The following is a 19,021-nucleotide window of genomic DNA, read 5'->3' on the forward strand; positions in this document are numbered from 1 at the left end:
CCGGGCTAAGGGAAGTAGGAAGTAGACAGCCCGGCCGACCGATCAGCTGTTGCGGAGCTCCAGGGGAACGTAGGAAGGTAAGTGAAAGTTTGTTTTCTCTTTTTTTGCAGCCCGGGCAGGATGGAATAGGAAAAGTCTGCACCGGACATCTCCTTTAAACCAATGTAGCGTAAGTCGCAACGGGATTCCTGCAGCGGAAAACCTGCTGCTAGTAATAGCGTGTGAACACACCCTTAAACAGCATTTTAAGCTGAAACCAAAAGGCAAATGATGAGATGTGTGTATTTTGTGAAGGCTTCATTGTAACCATTATGATTGCTACATTATTACTGTGATATCATATTCAGAAATGAGAAAATATGGATGATCTGAAATCTGTAAAGTGCACCACATGGGCTGTCGGCTTTCCCCAGAGTAGCTCTAGTTTTACTAAGAAGCAGCTAGAATCCTTATTCATACCTCTCTCTTGTTTTGATGCATTGCTTAGAAATGTAAATGCTGCCTTTTTCATATGAAAGAAGTGGAACACAAATGCAAATGATGGCTTTGAGGAGAGGCCTGTTGTAACATGTTTCATTGTAGTTGCACTTTCTGTTTTGACAGATTAAACAATGGGCATTTCCCCTGGTTATTGGAAGCATTGCAAGGAATTCCTCATTGTTTGTCTTATTTGACCTTTGTTGAATTGTTTTTATAGACATAACATTGAGATAGATATATAGATAGATTTTGGGTGCTAAGGAACTTAAACATATGCATTGATTTATTAAAGAAATAGTAATATCGACCACAAGCACAGCAGTCATAAAAAATTCATGGAGGTTTTCAATCTACAATGCATATTTATAATAGATTGAATGGACTGAAATAAAAGTTGATGTGATGTCTGTCCAAGTCACAGCATGCACAGAGCTCAGGGAGTTTATTACTGTTTGGTTGTCTGTCAGGAGCGCCCACCAGCCCCAAGAAGCATATTTATCATCTGATCTCTGATCCTTTAATTTCCTAATATAGGGCACAGATTCAGGAGACTGCACCTATCGGCAGGCATGCAGCTGTATGAGATTTTGCAAATGTTTTTACATACAGTTTTTATTACTTGGGCAGTGGTTTGTAGTGGGTGCTCTACTGACTGTTTAGACTAATGATGGATTGAGGTGGTGTGGTCTAAGCAAAGATGTTTTTTCACAAGAAAGTTAAATGGAGTTTTAGTTTTTTTCTTGTAAAAGAATACCGGTACTTTCCTCCAATTCCTCCAATGTCCCGCTTCGGTCCTCGAAAAAGCATGTTGCATGCTTTGCCAATTATTGGCCGAGGCAGGACATCACTGTGACCAGTAATTGGCTGAGCGGCACCTGGGACCAGAGGGGGACACTGGAGGCACAGTGGGAGTGCTGGAGGTAAGCACAGGTTTACAGTGATCCCTCAACTTACAATGGCCTCAACATACAATAGTTTCAACATACAATGGTCTTTTCTGGACCATTGTAACTTGAAACCAGACTCAACATGCAATGTACGGACAGTCCAGATCTGCGAAACGTGTCAATCTCTGGAAGAACCTACCAATCAGAATGGGCAATTTACTGGTAAAACCCCTGTATTACTGAAGCGTATGCACTGACTGATGTCTGGTAGCGCCCCCTACAGTACAGAGAGGTATAACATGTTCCGTACACTTTACCTGTACCAAGGTTATCAGCACCTTTGGACACCAAGTAAGGGCGACTCCATGTTACTTTTTTAGGACATTGCATGTACTGTACAGGACCCCGAAGAAGCTCCTGTCCCCTACATAGACCAGTGTTTCCCATGCAGGGTGCCCCCAGCTGTTGCAAAACTACAACTCCCAGCATGCCCGGACAGCCTTTGGCTGTCCGGGCATGCTGGGAGTTGTAGTTTTGCAACAGCTGGAGGCTCCCTGCTGGGAAAACACTGATATAGACAGTGATTACAGCTCCCAGCAGATCTTTCTTACCTTTATATGTAAGGATTTGCTTTATCTATATTAGTTATCTACTTATTTTTCTTTAATCCTCACTTTTTTCCTATTTTTGGATGACATTTTGGGGCTTTAGAACCAATTACCAGGTTTCCATAGAGTTCTGGTTTCAACATACAATGGTCGTCCCGGAACCAATTAATATTGTAACTTGAGGGACCACTGTATTTATATTTTTTCAAATATTATCTAGAATGGGCATTCTTTTACAACCCCCCCCCTCCCCCCCCCGCCAGATAACCCCTTTAATGGTAACAGAATAATTTAAGGTTATGTATCGGTGTTATATATGTTACATATTTAATTAATTGTTCATTGACCTTAACCCCTTAAATGGGCACTCTCATTAAAAGAAATTTTTGCTATTGCACTCCTTATGGTAAACAAAAAATATTTCTAATATACTTTGTTTAACCCCTTAAGGACAGACCCATTTTTTACCTCAATGCCCAAGCTCTTTTTTTTATTTTTTATTATTTGACATGTATATCTTTAAATGGTAATAACTTTAGAACGCTTTTTCTGAGTGGAGCGATTCTGAGATAGTGTTTTTTCGTGACATATTGTACTTTATATAAGTGGTGCATTTTTGTTGACACGTGCAGCATTTTTTGTGAAACACTTCAAAATATTGTGAAAAACTAGAAAATTTCTGGTGTTTTTAATTTATTTATGGTGTACACTGTGCCGTAAAAGTGATGTTATATTTATTCTGTGGGTCAGTACGATTATGGCGATACCCATTTTATATAGCTTTCTATGTTCTTTTTCCTTTTCTGAGCAAAGTTCTTTTTCTGCCATCATTTTCCAACAGCCGTAACGTCATTGAGTAAGGGCTTATTTTTTGCGGGATGAGCTGTACTTTTTGTTGGTATCATTTTTGTGCTACGCGCTACCTTTTGATCTTTTTTATTCCGCTATTTGTACCAAGATTGGAAAATTTTGCGCTTTTTTTAATGTTTTTTTTACGGCGTTCACCGTGCGGGATAATTTACATTACAGTTTTATAGTACACGTCATTACGGATGTGGCAATACCTATTATGTATATGATTTGTGTTTTTGACCTTTTTTGGTGATAATATAGGGCTTTTATTGGGAAAGGGGCATTTTTTTATTTAATTTTTTTTAAAACACTTCATACTTTTATTGAAAAAAATTTTATTTTATTTTTTACACTTTTTACAGGTTATACTATGCTGCAATACATTTGTACTGCAGCACAGTATGACCAGATCAGCTGCACACAGCACAGCCTCTGGCTGGATCTCACAGGCTTCCATAGCAGGCAGACAGGATGTCATGATCTGACCTCCTGCTGCCATAGCAACCAACGGTAACCCACGATCGTATCGCGGCGCCGCCGTTGGTGAACAGGTGGAGAGTGCTCCCCCTGTCCACACCATAGATGCCATGATCAGGATTGATCACGGCATTTAGGGGGTTAATACTGCCGGAACCGGCGCAATCGCTGGCCGAGTCGGGACTTCGCTGCGATCGGTGATTGGCTGAGTGCGGTATGACTCGCCTACCATCGGCAACCAGGAAGAGGATCGCGGCGGAGACCGGAGTGGGTTACCGGGGGAGCGAAGGAAGGTATGTACCTCTTTATTTTTTTACTGCTGGCAGTATGGAGAACAATTTTCCTATTCTGGAGTACTCAGCACTCCAGGCTGCACTTCCTGTGTTTGGGCTTCGGTCCAAAGTCTGTGTATGAGATGGGGGAAAATGTGCTCTTGAGCTTTTTTAAGCACAAATAAATCATAGAAAACTTCATTTAAAAAAAAAATAAAGTATTAGAGATGAGCAAAGTTACAGTAATTTGATTCGTCACGAACCTTGTGGCTCTGCATTTGCTGACTTTAGCCTGCATAAATTAGTTCAGCTTTAGGTGCTTCGGTGGGCTGGAAAAAGTGGATACATTCAAATTTTCCAGCCAACTGGAGCACCTGAAAGCTGAACTAATTTATGCAGGCTAAAGTCAGCAAATGCCGAGCCGAGAGGTTCGTGACGAATCGAATCATTGTAACTTCGCTCATCTCTACAAAGTATATTAGAAATATTTTTTATTTACCATAAGGAGTGTAATAGCAAAAATGTATTTTAAGAGAGTGACCAGGACACAGGGCTTTTCCTTTTTGCACTTTGGTTTTTTCTTCATCACCATCAATAATTTCACCACAAAATTTACGCGAAACCAAAAAAAATATATTTGTATGTCAAAATTGGAAAAAAAAAGCCATTTTGTAACTTTTGGGGACTTTTGATTCTATGAAGTGCACTTTTCAGTAAAAATGACACCGTATCTTTATTCTGTAGGTCCATACGGTTACAAGGATACCTAATTTATATAGGTTTTATTTAATCTTACTACTTAAAAATTACAACTACATGCACCAAAATTAGTATGTGTAAAATTCTCATTTTCTGACCCCTATAATGTTTTTATTTTTCCATATACAGGGCTATATGAGAGCTAATTTTTTGTGCCGTGATCTGAAGTTTTTATCTGTAGCATTTTTGTCTTGATGGGACTTTTTTTTATACATTTTTTTAGGGTATACAAAATGACCAAAAATACACAATTTTGGACGTTGGAATTTTTTTTACGCGTACGCCATTGACTGTGCAGTTTAATTTACATTATATTTTTATAGTTTGGACATTTACGCACATGGCAATACCACATATGTTTATTTTTATTATGTTTACATATTTTTTATTTGGAATTAGGGAAAAGGGGTTATTCATGCTTTTAATATGAAAGGGGTTATCCAGGAAAAAAACTTTTTTTTTTTTTTTTTTATAAATATCAACAGGCTCCAGAAAGTTAAACAGATTTGTAAATTACTTCTATTAAAAAATCTTAATCCTTTCTGTACTTTTTAGATGCTGAAGTTGAGTTGTTCTTTTCTAAGTGCTCTCTGATGACACGTGTCTCGGGAACTGTTCAAAGTAGAAGCAAATCCCCATAGCAAACCTCTTCTACACTGTGCAGTTCCCGAGACAAGCAGAGATGTCAGCAGAGAGCACTATGGCTAGACAGAAAAGAACAACTCAACTTCAGCAGCTGATAATTATTGGAAGGATTAAGATTTTTTAATAGAAGTAATTTACAAATCTGTTTAACTTTCTGGAGCCCGTTGATATATTAAAAAAAGTTTATTATTGGAACACCCCTTTAATGTATACATTTTTTTACTTTTTATTCAACTTTTTTTTATTTATTATTATTTTTTTTTACACTTTTAGTCCCCTTAGGGGACTTTTAGGAGGAATCATTAGATTTCTCATACAGATCAATGTGGTTTCATAGAAACCACATTGATCTGTGTGCTCTGCGCACGATTGATAAAGCATGGTCCTGCCTTATCATTCACAGCACAGCAGCCAGCACAGGAGGAGAGGTAAGTCCTCCAGCTACCTCAGCAGTGGATCGCCCCCACCCGCACGATCGCGCTGCAGGGGGGCTATCCACCCCAGTGGACCACCAGGGATGGTTTAAATGTCCCTTTAGACACCACTGTCAACTTTGACATCAGCGATCTAAAGGGTTAATAGCCGCCAAGGCAATCGCCGCATATCTACTATTAATGCCAGCCCTCAGCTACAAGAATCAACTGGGGGCTGGCTGGTATGACACAGGCTCGAGTCAGGAGCCCGCGTCATACACTGCTTGCTCTCTCAGGACGCGCCAGCTCGTCCTTAGACAGCAAACGGTTAAAGCAAAATTTTATATCACTTTAATGGTACTGACCCACAGAATAAACCTAGAATGTTATTTTTACTGTAATACGAAAGGTGTGAATTTAAAATGCAAAAATTAAATGACAAATTCAGATTTTTTCCATTGAACAAGAAAAAGAGTTAATAAAAATTAGCCAACAAGATGTATATGAACAACAAAACCGTGGCATTGAAAAGCACAACTTGTCCCGCATAAAACAAGCCCATATATGACTTTGTCGATGGAATAAAAAAGTTATGGCACTTGGAAGGCAACAATGAAAAAACTGAAAAAAATTGCCTAAAGGAGTATTCCAGAGAGAAAAAAAAAATCTAATCAACTGGTGCCAGATAATTATACAGATTTGTAAGTAACTTCTATTTAAAATACACAACTTTCTATGTAGTATACAGCAGCTGATAAGTACTTATCAGCTGCTGTATACTACAGAGAAAGTTGTGTATTTCTTTCTAGTCTGACCACAATCTGTCTGTCTCAGCAGGAGGGGTTTGCCATGGGGATTTGCTCAAGCTCTGGACAGTTCCTGACACGGACAGAGGGGGCAGCAGAGATGATTGTGATCAGAATAGAAAGAACTACACAACTTCCTCTATAGTGTACAGCAGCTGATAAGTACAGGAAGGATTAAGATTTTTTTCATAGAAGTAATTTACAAATCTGTAGAACTTTCTTTCTGGAACCCATTTGGGAGATGTTTTATTTGTTTTGGCGGGAAATTTCAGGGTTAACACCAATGAGAACATGCCAGAGTATGGAACCTCACACTGTATTGGTATTGTGCACCATATTACAGGCTGATATACACATGCAGGTATATGTAAAGCCTCTGTATACATATATTTGAGAAAACCTGCCAATTATCTTAAAAGCTTTATCCAGGACATTATAAATGATAACCTATCCTTACTATAGGCTATCAGTATTAGTTTAGTGAAGAAACTCAGCACCCCCATTATTTAACAGTCTGTTGGGTCCATTGTACTGTGGGCAGTACTGTATTTCTTTTATTGTTAACTAGACAGAGCTGTGGACTTTGTCATGGCTGTGCCTAGTATTACAGCTCAATCCTCACTCAGTTGGGACTAGGCTGTAGAGACACTGCTAAAACTATATAGCAGCGCCTGGTAAACATTGAAGGGGAGCACAGCACCAGTCCATAGGGACGTTCCCAGCAGCTTCTCCCTGTGTTGGGTATAGGCTTGCGGTGGGGCAGAGGGAAGCCACCAGGGACAGCCCAGGTTCCCTTTAATGATAAACCAAACCTCCCATTTAACAACCTGTGCATTTGACATGTTTCTGTACAATTCGCTACGTATTTGTGTTCTCTGGTGCAAAAGGCATTTACAATGGAAGTGGATTGACTCTTCGGGGACAGGGACGTTTCCATGGACATTTTATTTAGTAATTAGTGAGTATGGATGTATTCACACTGATAGAATCTCTAAACACTTCCAGTGGCAGCACTAGCGGCAGCCTAAGGCTCAGTAAATCAATAAAGCAGCAGAGAGTGACAGTCATTAACAAAGGCCTGAACCGTACTGCATGTTCTCAGCTGTCTGAAGACTTTCATCAGATTCTGTCCTCTTGTGGCCAAGAGTCAATATGAACATCATGTTTCGCTCAGCAGTAAGGTAGGTATTTGCATCCAAAACACATGGTTGTTACTGTAGTAAAAAACCACCCCAGTACCACCCTAAATATCAGAGAAGATAAGCATTTCTATGTAAACCTCTTTTCAAAAGCGCATTATACCCTACAAAACAAGTGCTTCTATAACTTCACTGTGAGGATGGGATTCATAAAATGAAGTTTGTGAAAGAGACATCATGCAGGTTTAGTAATTTACAGCAGTCAAAAAGATGTAAATAAAGCCCCTGACTTAAAAACGGAGTCAGAAAATGTAAATACTACAGATACTTATTCTAGAGTTGGTATGGGGTTACCATGGTCAACTCCACAATGATCAAACACACCAGCTAATGTGCAATAAATGTTAATTTAAATGGGCACTGTCAGATATAAAAATGTTTTATATGTTGTACATCATGGCAAAACAATAGTTCTAATGTACTTCTTTTATTAAAGAAAATTGCCTTTGAAAATCCCACCACTAGGGGTCCCCATACCACCAGTGTGTCCAAGGGCTGATTGACAAGGCTGCAGGAGGAACACAGAGTTTCACCAAACATGTGCCTCCAGTTGTTGCAGAACTCCAACTCCAAGTATGCCTGGATGGTAAAGGATATCTGGGCATGCTGGGAGTTGTAGTTTTGCAAAAGCTGTAGGCACATAGCTGAAAGCAACACTGCTGCAAAAAAAAAGAATTATACAAACACAAGTCCCAGCATTAGAGGACTGCCAAAGGATGATACACATGAATAACATAGGAAGATGTAAGTTATACACTCACCATATTGTCTTTGTTGGTACAAGCAATCTTTACTAATCATTGTGTTTGTGTGTGTGTGTGTGTGTGTGTGTGTGTGTGTACAGCATGAAACCACAGGGCTGTCAGGCTCGGTCCCGAGAGCAGTAAGTCAACAGAGTGAGGGAGGGGGAGGAGTCATCACAGTGCAAGCAAGAGAGAGGACACACCCCCTCCCTTTGGGAAGATGGAAAAGACATTGAGCAGTGTTAATATGCTATTAATATAGATTGAATACTTATTTCACTGAGCAAAATGCAAATCAATTCATTACTTATTTGAAATGTGTTTATTTTTTCTAATTATTTGTTGTGGTTGTTGTTATTCTGACTCTTACTGTTCATATAAACTTACCTTTAAAATTATAGACTGATCAATGGGCAAACGTACAAAATCAGCAGGGGTTCAAATATAATTTTCTCCTTCACTATGTGTTCCATTAATATTGGCCATGAATTTATGTTCATATATTTAAAGGGGTTATCGGGAAAAATAAAATATGTGTTCTGGCTGGCGCTGGCAGTGATTGGCTGAGCGTGATCTTCCTGTCTGCATGAAAACAGTTGCGCTGCTCAGCCAGGACTGGAAACTTTGTGCGACTTTTTTTTTTTTCAGCCCAACTTCCGCACCTATGCATTAATTCTATTTCCCTGAACAAACCCTTCAATTGTAAAGCACAAGCAATCTGTATATATACCAGACATGGGGATGAGAAGCAAGGTTTTCAATGTATTATGTGTATTTTCTGGACAATTTAATCACAGATCAGTAAAACCTTCTTACAGTTAAGTTAAAGGGGTGCTCTGCCCCTAGACATCTTATCCCCTAGCCAAATGATAGGGTATAAGATGTCTGATCGCGGGGGGTCCCGTCACTGGGGACCCCAATGGTCTCCCTTCTGCACCCGGCGTTTGTTTAGAGCGCTGGGTTACAGAGCCGGAGGCTCGTGACATCACGGCCGTGCCCCGCTCGTGATGTCATGGCCATGCCTCCTCAATGCAAGTCTGTGGGAGGGGGCGTGATGGGCGTTGAGGGGGCATGGCCGCGGCGTCATGAGCAGGGTGCGACTGTGATGCCATGAGCCTCCGCTCCCGCATCGGATGTCAGGGTGCCGCAGCCGAGATCGCAGGGGTCCCTTTGGATAGGGGATACGATGTCTAAGGTAGATCAATAGGGATGGGTTACTGTCTTTTTTTGTAATTTCTCTATTTAAATGTTAATAAAGATTAGGGAGATCAGTGGCTGTCAAACACATTAGCACTGCTTATTTTAGGGGAATCTAGAATCCAACCTGTTTTAATCTATTTTTTGATAATGTCCAGGGCCAGTTGTGTTGTTAAAAAGCATATGTTGTCATGGATCACATAGGAGGTGCTGTGGTCCATAAACAGTTGTGCCTTGTACTTGTAAGAGTTGATAGAGGTCAGACAGTCCTGTGCATAGTACCTGGGGGGTTGTTAGGGAAGAGCTTGTACACAATAGACCTCCTATCTGCACTTGCTATCTGACAAGCTGTTTGAGGTTGGACACACAAGTTTAGGTGGTAGAAGGGGCTTGGGCAGAGGACGAATTATCTTGGATATACAGAAGGGTTGCCATGACAATGGCTGCTGAATAGGAGTACTGGCTGGAGGTTTCCTTGACAAAGGCCGGTGTTTGCTTCTGACACTCCAGGAATTAGGCAGCTACGGTCTAAAAGTTCCCTGAAAGTTTATGAAACATGCTGAAAATCAATCTTGCCATTTCCTCTCATAAGAAAGGTAACTATGATCCCACTGCTTTATCATCATGTTATTGTAATATATCATATTTGTATATGTTTACATGCCAATGTATGGGATGTTTTATCGTATAGCAGGACCCTCATGTTACAACTCTGCGCTTCCCACTTGTTTACCAGGCAACATTGGCTTCACTGATTAGGAATAACAGATAATGACTGTACATGGTATATTCTTGTATCTTTTATTGTATAGTCTTGCATTTATATGCTATATAATCTAGAACAAAGGGGTCATTTCACTTTGGTCATTATTGGTTACATGAATTATTTAAACTTTGCTACAGAGTGTGGTCTTGAGTAGTTCTGTGTGTATTCGGGCGACTGGTGTTTTAGTGTTAGTTTATATGTTCGCTTCTGTATATGTTCGCTATGCTGCTATAAAGGCTACATGTAGGGCCCAGTTTGTACCTTGAAGAATTCTATTTTCTCACAGTTAATGGCTTGGCCACTGTCCATTGTATTGACCATATGAAGGTATAATATAACATTTCATTGATTACCTTACGACCACAGACGTCTTAATCTACTGTGTTATCATAAACCCAAAAAGCAGCAGATCAATCCCTAGTTCTCAGCTTTAGAAAGGACTAACTATGCACATGGTGCCACAAGTTCTACTGGCCTGGGAGTTATTCATAGCAGCTGTGCTGTACTGAATGGTGTTATTCTGAGAGCTGCGGCAGATCTTTTTGTGGAAGTAATTGTAAATTCTCAGTGTGGTTGATTGATTTGTTTAAAAACGTTATGACGGGATCCCCTCCTGTGCTTGTGTGTGGGAGAACACAATGCATAGCCCATTATTGTATCGGCATCTGGAATGAAGCCTGTGCTTAGAAAAGTAGAAGCAGGCAGCGGTGGCAGGTAGCTTGAGATCCTCACCCACCTATACTTTCCAAGGGATACTCTGGTGGAAAACACATTTTTTTCTAATCTACTGGTGCCAGAAAATGAAGCAAATGTTTTAATTGCTTCTATATAAAAATCCTAATCCTTCTAGTACTTTTCAACTGCAGTATACTACAGAGGAAATTGTATAGTTCTTTTCTGTCTGACCACAGTGCTCTCTGCTGACACCTCTGTTCAGACAATTAAAATTAATGGGGTCCGCTGCTCCCATTAATAGTATATGTCAGCATCCTGTTTTCAGCAGGAGGCCAACAGATTACAGGTGCACTAAGGAATTATGAACCCAGCCTAAGAGAAAACTCAGCACACTTGATGATTTAGTTGGAATTGGTCAACTATCTAGGGCTTAAAGGGGTACTCTGGCGCTAAGACATCTTATCCCCTATCCAAAGGATAGGGATAAGATGCCTGATCGCGGGGGTCCAGCCCCCGCGGAGCGTGATGTCAAATGGGGGCGGAGCCGTGACATCACTATGCTCCGTCCCCGTGATCGCCAGTAATCAGACCCGGAGCAAGCACGCTGCGGGGGCTGATTCTAACGGGGTGCGGCGTGGAAGATCAAGGAGGTCCCCAGCGGTGGGACCCCCGCGATCAGGCATCTTATCCCCTATCCTTTGGATAGGGGATAAGATGTCTTAGCGCTGGAGTACCCCTTTAAGAGGTCACCCATTTCTTTTTTTCATGCGGGTTTTAAGCCAAAACATGGAATTAATCAAAGTAGGGGTTTCTCCATTAGGGAATATGGATGTGTCTGTAATCCACAGCAGAGAGCCATTAAGAAGGAACAGAATATGCTCTGGCAGACTTGGTCCTGTTCAGCCGATGGCAGTTTGGAAGCTGCATTTACTATTTTTTTAAAGGAGTTTTCTCTGTAGGTTTTTTTAAAATACATATTGATAGCCAGGACTATTAGTATCGTAATAGTAGGGCTCCATACCCACTAATCACCATAACAAGCACCCTTAAAGGACAACTGCAGCGCAATATACACTTCTCCCCTATCTACAAGATAGGGAATAAGTGTTTGATCGCAGGGGGTCCGACCGCTGGGACCTCCCTCGGTCACCCTAACGAGGCGCCGCCATTAGCGCTCATAGTGAGGTAGCGTCGACCTAGAGGTCAGCGGTGACGCCCCGTCTCCTCCCCGTCCCCATACAGTTCTATGGGGGAGACGGGGAGGCACGAACGCTGCCTCCCCGCCTCTCCCATAGAGATGTATGGAGGAGGCGTGCCGGCTGCAACGTCATGCTGCGGCTGGCACGCCCCCGGCACGGGACAGCCGCGGCCCCATACAGAAGATCACAGGGGGTCCCAGCGGTCGGACCCCCCGTGATCAAACACTTATCCCCTATCCTATGGATAGGGGATAAGTGTTAATCACGCTGCAGATGTCCTTTAAGGACCAAGCCCATTTTCACCTTAAGGACACGGCCAATTTTACTTTTGCGTTTTTGTTTTTTCCTCCTCGCCTTCTAAAATCCATAACTCTTTTTATATTTCCATCTACAGACCCATATAAGGGCTTGTTTTTTGCGTGACCAATTTTACTTTGTAATGAAACCTCTCATTTTACCATAGAATGTACGGCGAACCCTAAAAAATATTTTTTTAGGGAGGAAATTTAAATGAAAACCACAATTTTGCACATTTTGGAGGGTTCCGTTTTTTACACTGTACAATTTACGGTAAAAATGACATGTTCTTTATTCTGTTTGTCAATACGATTAAATGATACCCATGGCTAAAATCTAAAACTTTTTGTACAAAATCAGTAATCTAAAATCGCCCTATTTTGACCACCTATAACTTTTTCATTCTTCCGTATATAGGGCGGTATGAGGGCTCAGTTTTTGTACCGTCATCTGTACTTTTTATCGATACTACATTTACATATATAAAACTTTTAGAACATTTTTTATAAATTTTTTTTGGGAATAAAATGTGAGGGAAAAAAAGCTGCATTTTTGGATTTTTTTTTTTTTATGTTACGCCATTCACCGTACAGGATTATTAACATTATATTTTGATAGTTCGGACATTTACGCACGCGGCGATACCAATTATGTTTATAAATAAAAAAAAAGAAGCTTTTTGGGGGTAAAATGGGAAAAACTGACAAGTTTCATTTTTATTGGGGGACGGGATTTTTCACTTTTTTTTTTACTTTTTATTTTTATATTTTTCAACCTTTTTTTTTTTACACTTTTTATGTCCCCATAGGGGACTATCTATAGCAGTCATTTGATTGCTAATACTGTTCAGTGCTATGCATAGGACATAGCACTGATCAGTATTATCGGCTGTCTCCTGCTCTGATCTTAGACCAGAGCAGAAGATGCCGGGAGACGGACGGAGGCAGGAGAGGGGACCTCCGTCCGCCATTACAGATGATCGGATCCCCGCGGCAGCACTGCGGGCGATCCGATCATCTATTTTAACATGCGCATTGCCGCAGATGCCGTGATCTGTACTGATCACAGCATCTGAGGGGTTAATGGCGGACATCCGCGCGATTGTTTGACTATGTTAGGTAGGTACGCACTTCGCGTCATGAGCACCGACCACAATATTTTCTTAAACAGAAATGAGATACATGAATATCAAAAAGACACACAGATTAAAAACACTTAAAGAGGTATTCACCTGGCTCCAGAAAGTTAAACAGATTTGTAAATTACTTCTAGTAAAAAATCTTAATCCTTCCAATAATTATCAGCTGCTGAAGTTGAGTTGTTCTTTTCTGTCTGGCAACAGTGCTCTCTGCTGACATCTCTGCTTGTCTCTGGAACTGCACAGTGTAGAAAAGGTTTGTTATGGGGATTTGCTTCTACTCTGGACAGTTCCTGAGACAGGTATCATCAGAGTGCACTTAGACAGAAAAGAACAACTCAACTTCAACAGCTCATAAGTACTGAAAGGATTAAGATTTTTTTAAATAGAAATAATTTACAAATTTCTTTAATTTTCTAGAGCCAGTTGATTTATATATATATATATATATATATATATATAAATATATATATATATAAGTTTTTTTTTCTCCTGGATAACCCCTTTAAAAAGGCTCCATAGAGCCACACTACAGCAGGGAGACCAAGTACTGGTGGCCCAAGGGCATTGATGGAAATATACTGGTATCACTCCCTATCCTGTGGAACCATCTGTCGGTGAAGACTGGGCACTCAATCCAACAATAACCACGTATGCATACCATCTTGTATCCATACATGGTTATTTTTTAATTGAGTGCCCACTGTTCACCTACTTGGGCTGTTCACCGACAGATGGTTCCACAGGATAGGGAGTGATACCAGTATATTTCCATCAATGCCCTTGGGCCACCAGTACTTGGTCTCCCTGCTGTAGTGTGGCTCTATGGAGCCTTTTTAAGTGTTTTTAATCTGTGTGTCTTTTTGATGTTCATGTATCTCATTTCTTTTTATGATAGTTTTAATACCAAACACAACCTGAGGACAGGTATGGTGGTGTTCGAAAAAAAAAAAGCAGCAATATTTTTTCTAAGTTGCTGAGGATATTACATAACCGCTTCAAGTAACAAGTTACATACACTAAAGTCCCATACACTTTTTCAGTATTTAGTATGTGACCGAGAGGTTGTCACTGTAACAAATCTTTATATAATTTGGGGTATAGAATGAAGTTAAAAACATCCAGTATCCTAGTCATGTGTCTCACTTTCTTCATACTATAAATTGTGGTGTTTACTCCTTTAAAACAAATTAGAAGCTGAGCACAATACCAGTGACACCTTGTGGGGTTTAGTGACAATTGGAGACAATGGGGCAGTATTTTATTCTGTCACAAGAATTTCAGTTTCCGCCTCAGGCAGTGGATGTATTGGGCGCAATTCAAGCTTCAGGTTACTGGACTATTCACAGAAACAACTTCCTCCACAACTTTCACACTTTGTTTGCTGTGTACATTTTTCATATGCACCAGGAAAGTCATGAAACTGTATTCCATACAGAGGGATATTCCATACAGATTGGATATCCAGTAAAAAAAAAAAATACTGATATATATATATATATATATATATATATATATATATATATATATATACATTGATATCCTATGAGTGACTGATGCTACTAAATGCATATTCAGTGACATTCCTAAGGTACATGTAAGAAAATACTCTTGGCACATACTGTAGCTCCAAAGGTATTTTAAAGGCTGGTATTTTAACCCTTGTGCTTTCCAGTGTTACTTCTTGGGCTGTCTAATTGAAGGTAGCCAATTTCACTCTAGCCACTGGGGCATTAACAGGGGATACTCTTCTATGATATTCATTTGCCCAAGTAGGGTATATAGACAGGGTGAATAAAATAGATTTATGTTTTTTGTTTTTTTTCCCCATAATAAAAGTTTATTAAAGTTTTCAATAAAACAGTACATAAGTGCAATAAAGAAGAAGCCCAGCAATATCATAGCGGTCTCGTCAGCATAAGTAAGTCATCACTATAGGGGATTCCCTTATCTGGGTCCAAGTGGCAAGGTGGACACATCTCTACTGTGAGCAACACTAGTAATGTATAACACATCTCGACACCCAGTAAAGGGAATTCCATCTTCCACTGTGGTGAGGGGACTCATATTATATTATGTAGGTATTATCGGCACATACTGGTTCAGAGCAATGGTATGTGACAACCAACATAAGGGCAGACAATGGGAGAAGTACATCAGTTGGGAGAGAAAGGGGTAAAGAAAAGAGGGGATATTTATTCATCTAATAATAAATATTTGACCTAATAATTAAAAAAGTATTTATTAAAATTAAAATGATTACTCTTATTCTTTATTTTTGTGTGCTTTCTTTATTGGTCAATAAACATTTTGGAATGTTTATGCCTTTTAAGACATTTTTTTTTTCAATTCCATATGGAATTCCTATGTTTTTTATTTACATTACTTCATATGCATGTTAAGTGGGCTATTGCCTGTGCTGAGTGAAGAAACAAAAGGACACATACGCTGGATTGCATGCGCTAGGTACAGAGAGGTCTGTTCAAGCGTAAGGTGTTAACATTTATTTTACCCTTAAATGTAGGGGTATAAGGGGCATTAAGAAGCAAAGCACCTCTTGTGTACGTATGGATGAACGAATCGGCATGAAAGTGAGAAATGTATGTATGTATGTGGTCCTGAACACTCCTTTTACAAAATTACTATAAATCACAATCTATAATACATGGCAGATTATTCTACATTTTGTATGAAATGAAATCCTATGAATATTGTGTGGTCTTTTACATAAATTTGAAAAAAGACCAGAGTCCATCAGGTTCAACCTATTTCCTATTGTGTCCCTATGTTCATTCTGAGGAAGGCAAACAAAAAACTGATTAGGCTGATGCCAATTGCCCCAAACCTGGGAAAAATTCCTTCCTGACTCGAAATATGGCAGTCAGAATAAATCCCTTGATCAACATTCTGTCCCTATAAATCTATTATTCATAACCTGTAATGTTATTACTGTTCAGAAATGCATCCAGGAACTCTTGAACTCTTTTGAGTTCTCCATGACTGCTTCCTCTGTCAGAGAGTTCTATAGTCTCATTGCTCTTACAGTAAAGAACCCCCGTCTGTGCTGATGTAGAAACCACCTTTCCTCTAGACATAGAGGATGCCACTCTGTTATAGATACAGTCCTGGGTAAAAGTAGATCAAGGGAAAGATCTCTGTACTGCTCCCTGATTTATTTATACGTTGTATGGGTCGGCCCTAAGCCACATTTTTTCTGAACTAAATGGGGAAGATTTATTGGTTTCCCATAGCAACCAATCAGAGTACTTTTATTTTTCAAGGCCTTGTTAAAAATCTTAGCAATCTGATTTGTTGCTATGGGCAACTGTTCAACTTTTCCTCTCCACAGGTTTTTGATAAATCTCCCCTACTAACCCTAATTCTGATGACCTTTTTGGGTACTGCAGTCCTCCCATTCCCTGTATTACTCTGGTTGCCAGTCTTTGAACCCTCTCCAGCACCATTACATCTATCTTGTACACTGGGGCCCAGTACTGTACACAGTATTCGATGTGTGGTCTGACTAGTGATTTGTACAGTGGTAAAATTATTTCCTTGTTGTGGGCATCTATGCCCATTTTTGTTGCACCTTATGATTTTATTTGCTCTGGCAGCCACTGCCTGACACTGGCTACTACTGTTAAACTTACTGGTGACTAAAACTCCTAAGTTCTTTTCCACATGAGTCGTCCCTAGTATTTTCCCATTTAATACATAATCCCAGCCTGGATTTTTCTTCCCCATGTGCATAACCTTACATTTATCAGTGTTGAGCCTCATCTGCCACTTCCCAGCCCAAACCTCCAACCTATCCTGATCCGTTTGTACTAGTGCACTGTCCTCTATTGTACTACTATGCAGAGCTTAGTATCATCTGCAAAGAGTAATACTTTACTATACAATCCCTGTACAAGATTATTAATAAATTATATTAAAAAGAATATGACCCAAAACTGACCCTGTGTACCCCACTAGTAACAGTCACCCAATCAGAGTATGTACCATTGATAACCACCCTCTGTTACCTATCACTGTGCCAGTAACCTACCCACTTACACACATTTTCCCCCAGCCCAAGCATTCTCATTATATGTACCAATCTTGGCACAGTATCAAATGCTTTGAAAAAAATAAAGATACAGTTATGGGCGTAATTGTTGGCGCCCCTAAAATCTTTCAAGAAAATGAAGTATTTCTCACAGAAAAGGATTGCAATAACACATGTTTTGCTATACACATGTTTATTCCCTTTGTGTGTATTGGAACTAAACCAAAAATGTTAGGACAAAAAGCTAATTGGACATAATGTCACACCAAACTCCAAAAAGGGGCTGGACAAAATTATTGCCACCCTTAACTTAATATTTGGTTGCACACCCTTTGGAAAAAAATAACAGAAGTCAGTTGCTTCCTATAACCATCAATAGGCTTCTTACACCTCTCAGTCGGAATGTTGGACCACTCCTACTTTGCAAACTGCTCCAGGTCTCTCTTGTTGGAATGGCGCCTTTTCCCAACAGCAATTTTAAGATCTCTCCACAGGTGTGCAGGTACCAAAAAGCTCTATCTTGGTCTCATCTGTCCACAAGACGTTTTCCTAGAAGGATTTTGGCAAGTTCATTTAGGCAAAATGTCTCTGTGTCAGCAGTGGGGTCCTCCTGGGTCTCCTGCCATAGCGTTTCATTTAATTTAAATGTCAACGGATAGTTCGCGCTGACACTGATGCTCCCTGAGCCTGCAGGACAGCTTGAATATGTTTGGAACTTGTTTGGGGCTGCTTATCCACCATTCAGACTATCCTGCGTTGACACCTTTCATCAATTTTTCTTTTCTGCCAATGACCAGGGAGATTAGCTACAGTGCCATGGGTTGCAAACTTCTTGATAATGTTGCGTACTGTGGACAAAGGTAAACCTAGATCTCTGGAGATGTTGATATTTTCCCCCAATTTTGATTCTCAAGTCCTCAGACAGTTCTCTTCTCCTCTTTCTGTTTCCCATGCTTAGTGTGGCACACAAAGACACACAATGCAAAGACTAAGTGAACTTCTCTACTTTTTACCTTCCAGGTGTGATTTTTAAATTGCCCACATATGTTGCTTGCCCCAGGTGAGTTTAAAGGATCATTACATTCTTGAAACAATCTTATTTTTCCACAATTTTGAAAGGGTACCAAAAATTTTGACCAGCCAATTTTTGGAGTTTGGTGTGACCTTAAGTCCAATTGGCTTCTCCCCCCCCCCCCCCCCCCCATTTTTTGGTTTAGTTCCAATACACACAAAGGGAATAAACATGTGTATAGCAAAAAAAGTGTTACTGCAATCCTTTTCTGTGAGAAATACTTCATTTTGTAGAATAATGTCAGGGGTGCCAACTAGAGATGAGCGAACTTACAGTAAATTCGATTCGTCACAAACTTCTCGGCTCGGCAGTTGATGACTTATCCTGCATAAATTAGTTCAGCTTTCAGGTGCTCCGGTGGGCTGGAAAAGGTGGATACAGTCCTAGGAAAGAGTCTCCTAGGAATGTATCCACCTTTTCCAGCCCACGGGAGCACCTGAAAGCTGAACTCATTAATGCAGGATAAGTCATCAACTGCCGAGCCGAGA

At 40.2% G+C, this 19,021-nt stretch overlaps 1 protein-coding gene across 2 annotated transcripts in view; it reads left to right on the forward strand.

Moving 5' to 3' along the window:
* Positions 1-19,021, forward strand: part of SYNE1 (spectrin repeat containing nuclear envelope protein 1) — a 483,893-nt gene that overhangs the window by 64,743 nt on the left and 400,129 nt on the right. The window contains exon 1 of one of the 2 annotated variants that reach the window (XM_056567285.1): positions 9,880-9,934. The exons of the other annotated variant lie outside the window; for it this stretch is intronic. Within the exon in view, the coding sequence (XP_056423260.1) occupies positions 9,895-9,934 (40 nt within the window). The 5' untranslated portion in view covers positions 9,880-9,894. Of the gene's footprint in view, positions 1-9,879; positions 9,935-19,021 lie in introns of those variants that run through there. 2 annotated transcript variants of the gene reach the window in all.

The sequence above is a fragment of the Hyla sarda genome, chromosome 3 (genome assembly GCF_029499605.1).
Source record: "Hyla sarda isolate aHylSar1 chromosome 3, aHylSar1.hap1, whole genome shotgun sequence".
NCBI lineage: Eukaryota > Metazoa > Chordata > Amphibia > Anura > Hylidae > Hyla > Hyla sarda.